Here is a 12,270-nt window from a genome sequence, read left to right on the forward strand (position 1 = left end):
TCGTAAAAGGACCTAGGAAATCTTCTGCAAAACATAAAAAAAGGACTAAGGAAATCTTCAACAAAAAAAATAAAAAACAGGACCAAGGAAATCTTTAAAAAAAAAAACAGACAGACAGACATCATTCTACTTTGTATTATAGATGAAGGTGTAGCAAATACTCTTCCAAAGTCAAAATTGTCAAATTGCATACAAAAGTAATAGGGCTGGGCCAGATACTTTTTTGGACGGATATGGATATATAACTGATTTACAATGCCGGCTATCCGGCAAATTTTCTGTTATGTGGCCGGATATCCGGTTATTCGACCAGATACCCGGTAATTTACCGAAAAAACGGTATCCAGCCAAATCTATAAAATTGAGATGGTAAAAAACTTTAAAAACAGGTCTTTTTGCAGATTTCAAAAACTTTGCAGTGATTGTACCGTCGCAATTTTTGCATTACAGAAAAATATTTTGCATGGGTCATTTTTTGCAAAAATCAACCATATTTTGGCTGAAGGCCAAAATCTTAACATATTTTTCTAGGACGGGACGCTTTAATAAATGTATATCTATCTATCAATCAAACTATCTATATATCCGTCTAGCTACCTCTATATCAACTTTGGTCCAGTCAATGGCCCTGAGAATGGCCAACTCGAATCCCTCGACATCCAGAACAAAAAGGTTGACCACAGGGTTGTAGAGTGCTGACAGTATTGACTCCAGGGGGAAACATTGAACCTGAAAGTTTTTTTTCCTCAGTATGGCTGCGAAACCAATTTTTATCCGCTGGATTAGAACCGGAGCCTGAGCCATACTGAAAATCATGTAACGTATCGTATAAAAGACAATAATACGATGCAATAAATAACTGAATAGTTAATATATAATTAAATTTAAATTTTGTTAATATCCTTTTGAAAATTTGAGTAACACCCCCCCCCCCACCCCCTCCCCGACAGAACTCTATTATGAACTCTGGCCACAGCGCTCGGCTCCCTAGCCTGCCTAGCCGCAGCGCTCTTCTCCCTAGCCTATAACCTAACCTAACCTAAAATAGTTAGTTGTTCTCTGTCGGGGGAGGGGGGGGTAGTCAAATTTAGAGGAGAACGCCGAAATTTTCTTCTATTGTAATATAAACAAAGAGGCATAACCAGCCCTCCTCCCCCCCCCCCTTAAATATATATATATTTTAGACATTTGTATAATCATTACTAGGAAGTCTGTACATCAATTTTTAACATTATGTTGTTGTTTTTTGCCTTATAAATACACTTTAAATTAATTTTTTTTAAATATTAATTCCTAGGACAAATCGGTAAAATTTTATAAGCAAAGCATATCTATATAATCATGTCTTGAAATGTAGGTATGTCAATATTTAGTATCCTGTATTTGAGTAATTTTAAGATAGATTTACACGGAATTTTTGTTAAAACTTCTAAATAATCGTTAATATTAAATCCCTTGTTCGTTTGTCCGACATTCTGATTTGTTGTGTTTCGCTTTTTAGATGTTCCAGGCGGACAGACGGACAGATGAACACATCCTTTATTTAGATAAGGTTTGCTGTAAACAAGGAAGACAGCATCCATAAAAACGAAGCTTTGAAATGGAAGGAAAACGTAAATTAACTCTTGTAGTGCAAGAACTAAATAAGCTTAATATTAAGTCTATACAAAATTGTAAAAAAAAATTGGCAGCAAAACCGATTAAATACACAATACTGTTTAAGGACATACTAACGTTTCTAGGACATGATTTTAGAGATGCTTCGCTTATAACATTGTACCTTGTTGTAATAGGAATCAGTATCAAAAAAATCAGATGAATAGGATAATTTTAACATAGAAAAATCTGTTTTCAAAAAAGTAAAAAAAAACATGCTTGTTTTAAATGGACGTACAGACTTTCTGGTAACGATTATAGTGTTGCTACGCTTTCTAAGTTTCAAATTGATAGGACAATTATAACCTATTTGAATTAACGAAAAGTGCTAACCATTTCGGACGTACGGACGAACGGATCGACCCTAAAATATTTACCGTATAAACATCCTCCTCAGATTTGGGATCGGTGCTGAAACCGGCCATAGCCCTTAAAAAAATAAACAAGGATGACAACATCCAGAACTAGCGAAGCACCAAAAACATAATAGATATGAATACGGACAAGGACATCTTAAGATCCTTTGTTAAAATCAAGAATCACGAAACCTTTCTCACATATTTCATGATATTTATAATTTGTGGCATGCCTGACAGACCGACGGACAAAGGAAATTACATACTGGCGATGCTCATTGGTAAAGGGTGATTAAAAAAATGCAGATATTTTAAAAATTGCACGGCTTGTGTTAATAGTAGAAAAATGTTACGCATACCGTTAGAACCGCTATGAACTACATTTTTTGGAAATGTAAGAACGGTTCCTCTGCTACAAATAATCTAGGAGCAGTGTGGTAAAATGTCCCAAATTTTACCAGCAAGTCAAGTTTTAAGTCAGTTGGGACATTTCAACATGTAGCTCCCTAACTATATGTGGCCGAGGAATCGTTCTTATATTTCCAAAAAATAGACTTCATAGCTGTTTTAACAGTATGCGTAACTTTTTTCTACTATTAACACAAGCCGCGCAATTTGAATTTTAAAAATGAACGCATTTTTTTGCTCACCCTTTATATAGAAACTTCACTAAAAAATCATCCATATATCTTGAAAAACATTTCCCCCCATAGCGTTATGGACTTACTGATGGTCAGACAAAGTGAATTATAGAGTAGCTGCTCGAAAAGCATTTTTTTTCTCTGTCAAAGTTTACTACACTTTCGGTGGGGAGGGAGGGGGCATTGGACTATAAATAATTGTGTTTGCCAAAGTTTTATACCCACAAATATAATCAAAAATCACTGCTAAATTTTTAATTTGGGGCCTAATAATAATTTGGGGTAATTTTTTACAGTGCATAGTGAAGAAAATAATAGTTATTTATCACATCGTATTATAGACAGCTATCCGCGGATATTTAAAATAAAAATTAAAAGTTTCAAACCAGTTTCATTAGCCCGGGCCTTTTAGGTCTTTTTTTTAAATTTTATTTTGATATTCGTTTAAAATTGTCTGTAATACGATGCAATACACGATTTTTCGGTATAGCTTAGAACTGGTTCTAATCCAGCGGAAATTAATCGGTTTCGAAGCCATACTGTAAAAATATACTTACATATGGTCTGTCTCGTCATTTACATAGCCAGTACTAAAAAATATATAAATAATCATTATAATAAAGTAACAGCATATTTTTCTGTCTGTACCGAAGGATCTCGCTGAACTGCTTAACCGTTATGGTTCTCCTCTACATGTTAGCTTCTCATAAGTCCTTGGAAGGTCTATAACCATTCTGGGGGAGGGTACCACCACCTTCCCAAGAGAAATCACCAAAAAAAGACAAATTATTTCTCAAACTAGATATTTACAATAAAATAATACATTTAAATTGCCACTACAGGCCTCTTTGGGCGCATCCGCTGTAATACTGCCACTTAGCTACTAAAAAGGGAAAAACTTAATACTTAATAATAACACCCTTAAGATTTAAGTAAAAGAATAGAGGGTTGCAGGAGTTAAATAACTGTATGTCTATAGGGTTAGATCCCTGTACTGACAGTCAATTGTCAATCTTAAAATATCAGCTACTAGCGTCGGAAATATCAACACAGCCAAGTCGCTACAAAGAGAAGAAAGCAATTTGCAAGCAAATGAAATGTCCCCCCCCCCCCCCCCAACCACAGAAACCAGGTAGTTGCTTATTAGGGTGTGTCGATTTTGGACATTTTTTTCGGAGACCAAAGCGGGGATCTGCAAATGATTTATATGAGTATGATACACCTCTGGATGATTTAAATCTATCCTAAGTATTAAAACCGTTGACGACCAGACATTCAATTGTATAGCTATTTGTATATGGGTGTAAAAAAAATAATGAATCAAAAATATGGCTTCATGGTGCTCCCAGGAAAGGCATTGAGGAGTAGAATCAGGAACTTTTGACCGTTTCAAAAAATCTCGTTCCTAGCCTGAGAAAATCTTTAAAAACCTCTACAAATTAGACAATTCTCAATAAACCTTAAAAATTGTGGTTTTTTAGCCATTTCTTAGGCTAAGAACAAGATATTTTGAAACGGACAAAAGTTCCTGATTCTACTCCTCAATGCCTTTCCTGGGAGCACCATGAGATAATAAGTGGAGTGAGCTTGAATGTCGTCTTTGCCTATTTTTTAATAATGAATTACATTTTTAAGTGGTCGTGTTCTAAAACTCAATTTTTTAAAATTCTTTTTTGGTCAGTAATTTTATTCAAGTTAGTTTTATCTGTTGCACATCCCCTCTTTGTCTAATTCCGATATGAACCCGTCCTATTGCTTATACATCAATACTTATATTCATTTATTAGTATTAGATAGTGTATCTTAAGTATATGAAAATCTTTTAGAAAATTTAACCTAAATTTGTCCTAAATTATATATTCACTAGCGGCTTCGCCCCTAGCCTCTAGGGGCTTTGCCCCAAGAGGTGATGAAAAAAAAATTAAGGTGAAATTCGTAAAAGGACCAAGGAAATCTTCTGCAAAAAAAAAAAAAAGGACCTAGGAAATCTTCTGCAAAAAAAAATAAAGGACCTAGGAAATCTTCTGCAAAAAAAAAATAAAGGACCTAGGAAATCTTCTGCCAAAAAAAAAAAATAGGGGGGTTTTTTTTTTGTTTCTTGGGGGGGGGGGTGTCCCACCCCCCAAGAAAATAGCCTAAAACCACCACAGGACCAGTAGGTATATACCCTGAAGAGTAGAATCCAATCGGTTCAGTGGTTACCGAGATCTTAAGCTTCAGATGGACAGACGGACAGACAGACAGACATCATTCTACTTTGTATTATAGATGTATTTAAACCCGCGACAGTTGGTTTGAACCTCTGCCCAACTAACGACGTGATATTTCTATAGCTGCTATGGACATATACATACAGGGTGTTTTTTTTAATAAGACAAAAATATTACTTAATCTAACCCACTTGCCATTGACAGAAGTTAATGATCTATATCTTAATTTCAACATTTGGGTTGGGGAGTTTTGTATAAGAAAAAAATACTTAGAATCGTCATATACTCTAGTTTTTAGAAATATTTGTTTCATACTTATGCTATTTGTAGTAAAGGAGCTACGTTGGAAAATGTGAGAAAGGCTGAAAAGTTTTAAGTCAGTTAGGACATTTTACCACGTAGCTCCTGAACTATGCGTAGCACAGGAATAATTCTTTAATATCTAAAAACCTGAGTTTATGACAATTCTAACGGTGTGCATAACATTTTTCTACTATTAACACAAGCTGCGCAATTTAAATTTTAAAAATGTAGGCCTTTTTGCACACCCTTTAAATTTGTCATGATTCTAAAATCTTCCAAAAATAGGTACTGTAGAAAAACCGGTTTTTAAGGCATAATTTGTTGAATACCGCTAAGTATTTTTTTCTTTTACAAAACTCCCCAACCCAATGAAGAAATTAAGATATAGATCATTAACTTCTGTCAATGGCAAGTGGGTTAAATTAAGTAATATTTTTGTCTTATTAAAAAAAACACCCTGTATAAAGCAGGGCTCCTAAAAAAAAGTACCTTTTGGGTTTACAGCACCTATTTCTTAATATATCATCAAAAGTAGCGTATGTCCTTATTCTCTATAAAATTTTACATTGGAATCAAGAGAAATAATAAATTTATAAAATTAAACAATGGAGATTTTTAGAGCCAAAAATTCTAAAAAATAGAAGTGAAAACCCTAAATATTTCTGGGAAATTTGAAGGAATCTTTGACTTGCGCAATAAAGACAATAATGTTAAAGTACAAATCACACTGACTAGTTGGACAAAATTAAAAAAGTTTAATTTGTATCAAAATCGAATAGATACTGTTAAATATTTGTTTAAAGCCTTTAAATTTAGTTTTTTATTGTATTTTGTAAGATTTGTCCTTGAATAAATTGCTATCATTTACTGTGGATAGTAGGTACTCTTATCTATCTTATCTATCTATCTATCTATCTATCTATATATCTATCTATCTATCTATCTATCTATCTATCTATCTATCTATCTATCTATCTATCTATCTATCTATCTATCTATCTATCTATCTATCTATCTATCTATCTATCTATCTATCTATCTATCTATCTATCTATCTATCTATCTATCTATCTATTTATCTATCTATCTATCTATCTATCTATCTATCTATCTATCTATCTATCTATCTATCTATCTATCTATCTATCTATCTATCTATCTATCTATATATCTATCTATCTATCTATATATCTATCTATATATCTATCTATCTATCTATCTATCTATCAATCTATCTATCTATCTATCTATCTATCTATCTATCTATCTATCTATCTATCTATCTATCTATCTATCTATCTATCTATCTATCTATCTATCTATCTATCTATCTATCTATCTATCCATCCATCTATCTATCTATCTATCTATCTATCTATCTATCTATCTATCTATCTATCTATCTATCAATCTATCTATCTATCTATCAATCTATCTATCTATCTATCTATCTATCTATCTATCTATCTATCTATCTATCTATCTATCTATCTATCTATCTATCTATCTATCTATCTATCTATCTATCTATCTATCTATCTATCTATCTATCTATCTATCTATCTATCTATCTATCTATCTATCTATCTATCTATCTATCTATCTATCTATCTATCTATCTATCTATCTATCTATCTATCTATCTATCTATCTATCTATCTATCTATCTATCTATCTATCTATCTATCTATCTATCTATCTATCTATCTATCTATCTATCTATCTATCTATCTATCTATCTATCTATCTATCTATCTATCTATCTATCTATCTATCTATCTATCTATCTATCTATCTATCTATCTATCTATCTATCTATCTATCTATCTATCTATCTATCTATCTATCTATCTATCTATCTATCTATCTATCTATCTGACTACCTGAACATATTGAACTCCATGAAGCTTGGATGTGTATCTGTCCCCAGACAGGTATTGATCAGGTAGGATCTTCTATTCACCTGAATTAGGCCTGTTAGAATTGTCCTATCAACTTTAAAACTTGACATAGTGATTTTTATAACACCTGATTGGAACCCCGAGGCATTAAGGTAATTGGAAACGTAGTCGGGTTTTAGCATACTGCGTCATACTAGAGATGTTTAAAATGATGGTGCTATGTTAGACACATGACATGATAAGAAGTAGTGTAGCAATAATAGTGTAGTATATAGAATTTTTCGAAAAATTATGTATATTTGATTAGCAAGTGTACAACTTCCAGGCAAAGATTGTGCAATAAAAATGTTAGTTGTCTTTGGGGGGCTTAAAAAGACATGGAGGAACGTTGAGAGGCACTTTTCCTGAAAGGTCACTTGGCCACTGAGAGTTATTTTTTATCTATCTTTCTATCTATCTTTCTTCCTATCTTTTATCTATCTTTCATTTATATTTATATTTATCTTATTCTTTTTAACTATATATCTTTCTATCTATCTTTATCTCTTTCTCTCTCTCTCTCTCTCTCTTGATCTATCTGTCTAATTATCTTTTAGTCTATCTATCTACATTTCTATCTATCTGTCTATCTATCTTTTTGTCTATCTATTTATCTTTCTTACTATTTTTTTTTCTATATATCTGCTATCTATCTTGCTATCATCTTGCAATCTATCTTTCTATTTCTTTATCTTTCTCTATCTATCTGTCTATCTATCTATTTGTCTGTCTATCTATCTATATTTCTATCTCTTTTTTTTCTCTTGCTATCTATCTATATTTCTATCTCTTTTTTTCTCTTGCTATCTATCTTGCAATCATCTTGCCATCTACCTTTCTTTCTATCTCTCCATCTATCTATCTTTCTTTCTTTCTATCTTTGTATTTCATTTATATCAATCTATCTATCTATCTTTCTATGTACCCTTTTACAATGTTTGAAGAATCCCGGCACGGCCTCTACAAGAATGCCCGTCCAACCATAATTAGCCTCGAGGGGCAGAGAGACAGAAAATTCACAATCTGCGGCTCCAGCCTCCACGAAGAAGCCATTCTAAATATATATCTATGCATATATGTAATACAAATGTAATGCCTGTCAGTCCGTCCGTCCGCCTGTGCTTTAGTCTGATCGTCTATGGTTGTGAAGCTTAAGATCTACAAGGTTAACTTATATTAGGTTTAGGCAATTTTTTGGGGATTGGACAAGTAAAGTTTTTAATTGTAAAAAAAATAGTTAAAGCAGCATCCTTAACTCTTAGCGATTACCCCCCCCCCCCCCCCATTTAAAATTTACCCCTACCCTGGGGGTGTCGTAGGCACCCCTAACCATTTAGGAGGGGGTATTTACCCCCCCCCCAAACAATTTTGGGGGGGTAAATACCCCCCCAAAATAGAAAAATTTTTATTTTTTAATTTTTAATACTAAATTTTTGATAAAATATAAATTACCCCCCCCAAAAAATTTTACCCCGGGGGTAAATTTTGGGGGGGGTAAACAAATTTTACCCCTGCCAACAGATTTCAGGGGGGGTAATTACCCCCCCAAGCAAATTTTACCCCCCCCCCAAAAAAATAAAAAGCTTGGACGCCCCTGCTCGTGTTACCTTGAGTTGGTTTTTAAAGACCATTTCCATGATATCCAAGGCTTGGTTGTTATTTATCATTTCTAGATAGAAAGATAGATAGCTAGATAGTTAAATATTTAGATAGAAAAATCGATAGATTTGGAGATTGATTGATAAATAGATTGATAGATAGATATATTATTAAAAAATGTAAAGATATATCAATTGATTTATTGACTTATGATAGATTTACAAAATTATGACAGACAGACATATTTATATATTTACCTTTTTTTCGGGGATCTTCAAGATTATATTCAGAACTATTATGAGCAGGTTTTAACAACATTTCATTTTCTATCACATCTAAAAATAAATCAGTTTGTTTGTCTATCCATCTGTATGTCTATCTGTCAGTGTATGCAACAGTCCTTCTGTCCATCAATCGTCCGTCAGTTGCTTTTTTCTAGGTATATCAAATGTATTAATGATATTATTATAGTTTTTAGATGTAATATTTTTCATGTTTGATGGTACATTATCAATTACTATAAGTTTATTTCATATAATTTTATGTTATACTATTTCCCTATCATCATTGGGGAAGTACTTCAATTTATAGATCATTGACTTATCCCTGGTAAAAATGAACTTACGAGCTAAGTAAGGATCATCTGCATCAAGACAATTTAAGAAGGGCCTAAAATAAATATATAAATTATTATCTGGATTAGTCTTCATAAAAACAAGGATGACAACATCCATAAAAGCGAAGCACTGAAACGGTAGGACAAACGGACATAAACACTTGAATAGTGTCAGAACTGAATAATCATAATATAAATGTATAAGAGTCGAAGCAAAATTGTAAGTAAATTTGTTGGAAAACTGCTTGATTCAGGATAATGTTGGACATACTTACATTTTTAGGACTTGATTATAGAGTTGCTTCGCTTATAAAATTGTTCTTTGTTGTCCCAGAAATCAATGTACCAAAAATCAGATCAATCGGATGATTAGATCACATAAAAATTTGTTGTTAAAAAAGTAGAAAAATCAACATGTATAAAATGAACTTTCGGACATCTTGGTGATAATTATAGAGTTGCTACGCTTTCTAAATCGTACCTAACTATTAAAGGAATCACCATTCAAAATTTAAAATCGATAGGACAATTCTAACATGCCTAAATTAACTAAAAAAGCTATCCGTTACGGACGTACAGACGAACCAACCCTAATTATAGAAAAGCTTCGCTTTTAACATTTGTAAATTTGAAAAAGTATATCAAACAGACGTACAAGAAAAAATAAAGAACAGCTTTTTACGGATATTAAAATTAAAAATCAAAAAGATTAAAACTTGTTTTGTCAGGCCAAGTGGCATGGGCTATCAAAACTGGTATTGATATTATGATTCTTGCTATATATTGTTTTTCACACTAGTCCCCAAAGTCTTTTCTTTGTCATTTTCTTATATGTTTACTTAACAAACTTGCATACTTTTATTGGATTTTGAATGGTTGGTTTATTTAAGGTTTCAACTACTGATTGTAATTTATAGAAGTGGTGTTTTTGTGAAAAATGAAAAATACCCCCCCCCCCCCCAAAAAAAAAAATTAATTTTTTTTTACTTTTTCTTTTAAAATCTAAAATAAGAAATTGGGTTTTCAAATTCGCCTCCCCCTCCTCAAGTGCCCCTAGAGGCCTCTAGGGGTCGTAGCCGTTAGTAATAAATAATTGATGAGAAAATCATAAAAGTTACTGACGGACATACATAAATACTTTTTGTTACTACAGAGTTGCTAAGCTGCAAATGAGAAAGATTTGAATGTAATAGGTCAATTCTAATGTTACATACCTCAAATTTACATTACTTATTTCTTGATTGAAAATTTCAACTTTATAATGCACAATAACATCTGAAAACCTTCGTCGACTCTCCTCATAAAGTTTTGCCTAAAAAAAAATAAAAATTGCGTCATCCCGCGATCATGCCCTCAAGAATTAAAAATTGGACAAAAAATGAAAAACAATCCCCCCCCCCCCCCCAACAAATCTATAGTATAGATGTATATACAGACAACTACCTCCCTCCTTTTTCGTCTGCTTCTAAATTATTTTCTGCTACTTGGCTGTGTAATATAAGCGATACCATTGGTTGATTTTCAATGACCCAATAGAAAGGTTGCACAAGACGGTTGCGATGGGAAGATACAGTTATTTAACCCTTTCTCCTCGTTAGAGTGTTTCACTCTAATCCCCCCCCCCCCCCCAGTAAAAAATAACTAATTAAAATTGAACTTTAAAATTTACTGGCACCAAAAGGTAGAAAACAAATTCTTCATAGATTGGCTTTAAAGACTTAACAAACATAAATTTATTAGCCTTTGTCTTATCCCTTATGATCCCTGACTAAAACCGAGTAAATAACATTTCCTCCATAGCATCACAGACTAACAAACGGACGTACGGACAAAGAGAATTGTAGAGTATCTTAGCTTCTACTTATAAGTAGGGTTGGGCCGGATACTTTTTTGGCCGGATATCGAATATCCGGCTCATTTCTAATGTCAGTATCCGGCATTAAAAATCAGCCAGATGTCCGGTATCCGAATAGTTTCAATATCCAGTATCCTGCCGGATATCCGGCCCAACCCTACCAATAAGAGGGACACCTACCTTTTTGTATCTTTGAACCTCACTACAATCAATACCAAAATTATTAGATACGGTCTTCACGTCTAAAGAAAAGAATAGTTATTTGTCGCATCGTATTATAAACAGCTTTCCGCGGATATAAAAAGAAATACATTTATAATATTATATATATTAATTTAGTAGTATGACTGTACATTTTTGATTGTAGAAAACTGGATAACCCAGTAATAAACACACAAACTAAACTAAATAAACCATCCAATCAAAATTAAATAAAAGTCCAAACGCAGTAAATATGAAGATTATATCTATTGCATCGTATTATAGACAGCTTTCCGCGGAAATTAAAATGAAAAATTTTCGTAAGATGAAAACCATTTGTCTTAGCCGCGAGAGGTTGCGGGCCCAGGCCAATGAAAGTATTATTAATTTTATGATTCTTTCAAAGGTTTGTAGAAAATTGTCTGTAATACGATGTTTGCATTATTTTTCAGTATGGCTGAGAATTAAATTGCTAATCCAGCGAATATCAATCGGTTTCGAAGCCAAACCGGAATAATTCTTACCTTTATTAGAGTATTCAACCGTTAGAAAACCAAAACTTCCAAAAATTAATATAGCAATTGCTGTTTTCAATTGCTGCCTTCTTATTTGCCGTAAATTTTTACTCGCAAATAACTTTAAATCATCAAATTGTAACATATTTAAATTATTTTTTTTTCTGAAAAAGAAAACAACAAGTATGACAACATACATAAAAGCGAAGCTCAGAAACGATAGGACAAAAAAACATTAACAATTGTAGAGTGTCAGAATTAAATAATCAGAATATATATATATATATATAAATAAATAAAAGTATAGGGAATTCAAGTTTTTTCTCTGTCCCTTCATATCTCGCTAACCGCTAACCAGATTAAGTTTCTTATTTTAGG

The 12,270-nt window shown here is 32.7% G+C and overlaps 1 protein-coding gene across 1 annotated transcript in view; it reads right to left on the reverse strand.

Annotated features, from left to right (window-relative positions):
* Nucleotides 1–12,052, reverse strand: part of LOC145327669 (uncharacterized) — a 51,128-nt gene extending 39,076 nt beyond the window's left edge. The window contains exons 1-11 of the mRNA XM_080171223.1: nt 11,902–12,052; nt 11,357–11,418; nt 10,536–10,633; nt 9,331–9,374; nt 8,963–9,040; nt 8,714–8,775; nt 8,032–8,160; nt 7,050–7,129; nt 3,211–3,243; nt 2,034–2,085; nt 598–729 (exon numbers count right to left, since the gene is read on the reverse strand). Coding sequence (XP_080027349.1) covers nt 598–729; nt 2,034–2,085; nt 3,211–3,243; nt 7,050–7,129; nt 8,032–8,160; nt 8,714–8,775; nt 8,963–9,040; nt 9,331–9,374; nt 10,536–10,633; nt 11,357–11,418; nt 11,902–12,037 — 906 coding nt within the window. The 5' untranslated portion in view covers nt 12,038–12,052. The remainder of the gene's footprint in view (nt 1–597; nt 730–2,033; nt 2,086–3,210; nt 3,244–7,049; nt 7,130–8,031; nt 8,161–8,713; nt 8,776–8,962; nt 9,041–9,330; nt 9,375–10,535; nt 10,634–11,356; nt 11,419–11,901) is intronic.
* Nucleotides 12,053–12,270: the final 218 nt, after the last annotated feature.

This window comes from Acartia tonsa, chromosome 9 (genome assembly GCF_053477335.1).
Source record: "Acartia tonsa isolate MP-2025a chromosome 9, ASM5347733v1, whole genome shotgun sequence".
Taxonomy (NCBI): domain Eukaryota; kingdom Metazoa; phylum Arthropoda; class Copepoda; order Calanoida; family Acartiidae; genus Acartia; species Acartia tonsa.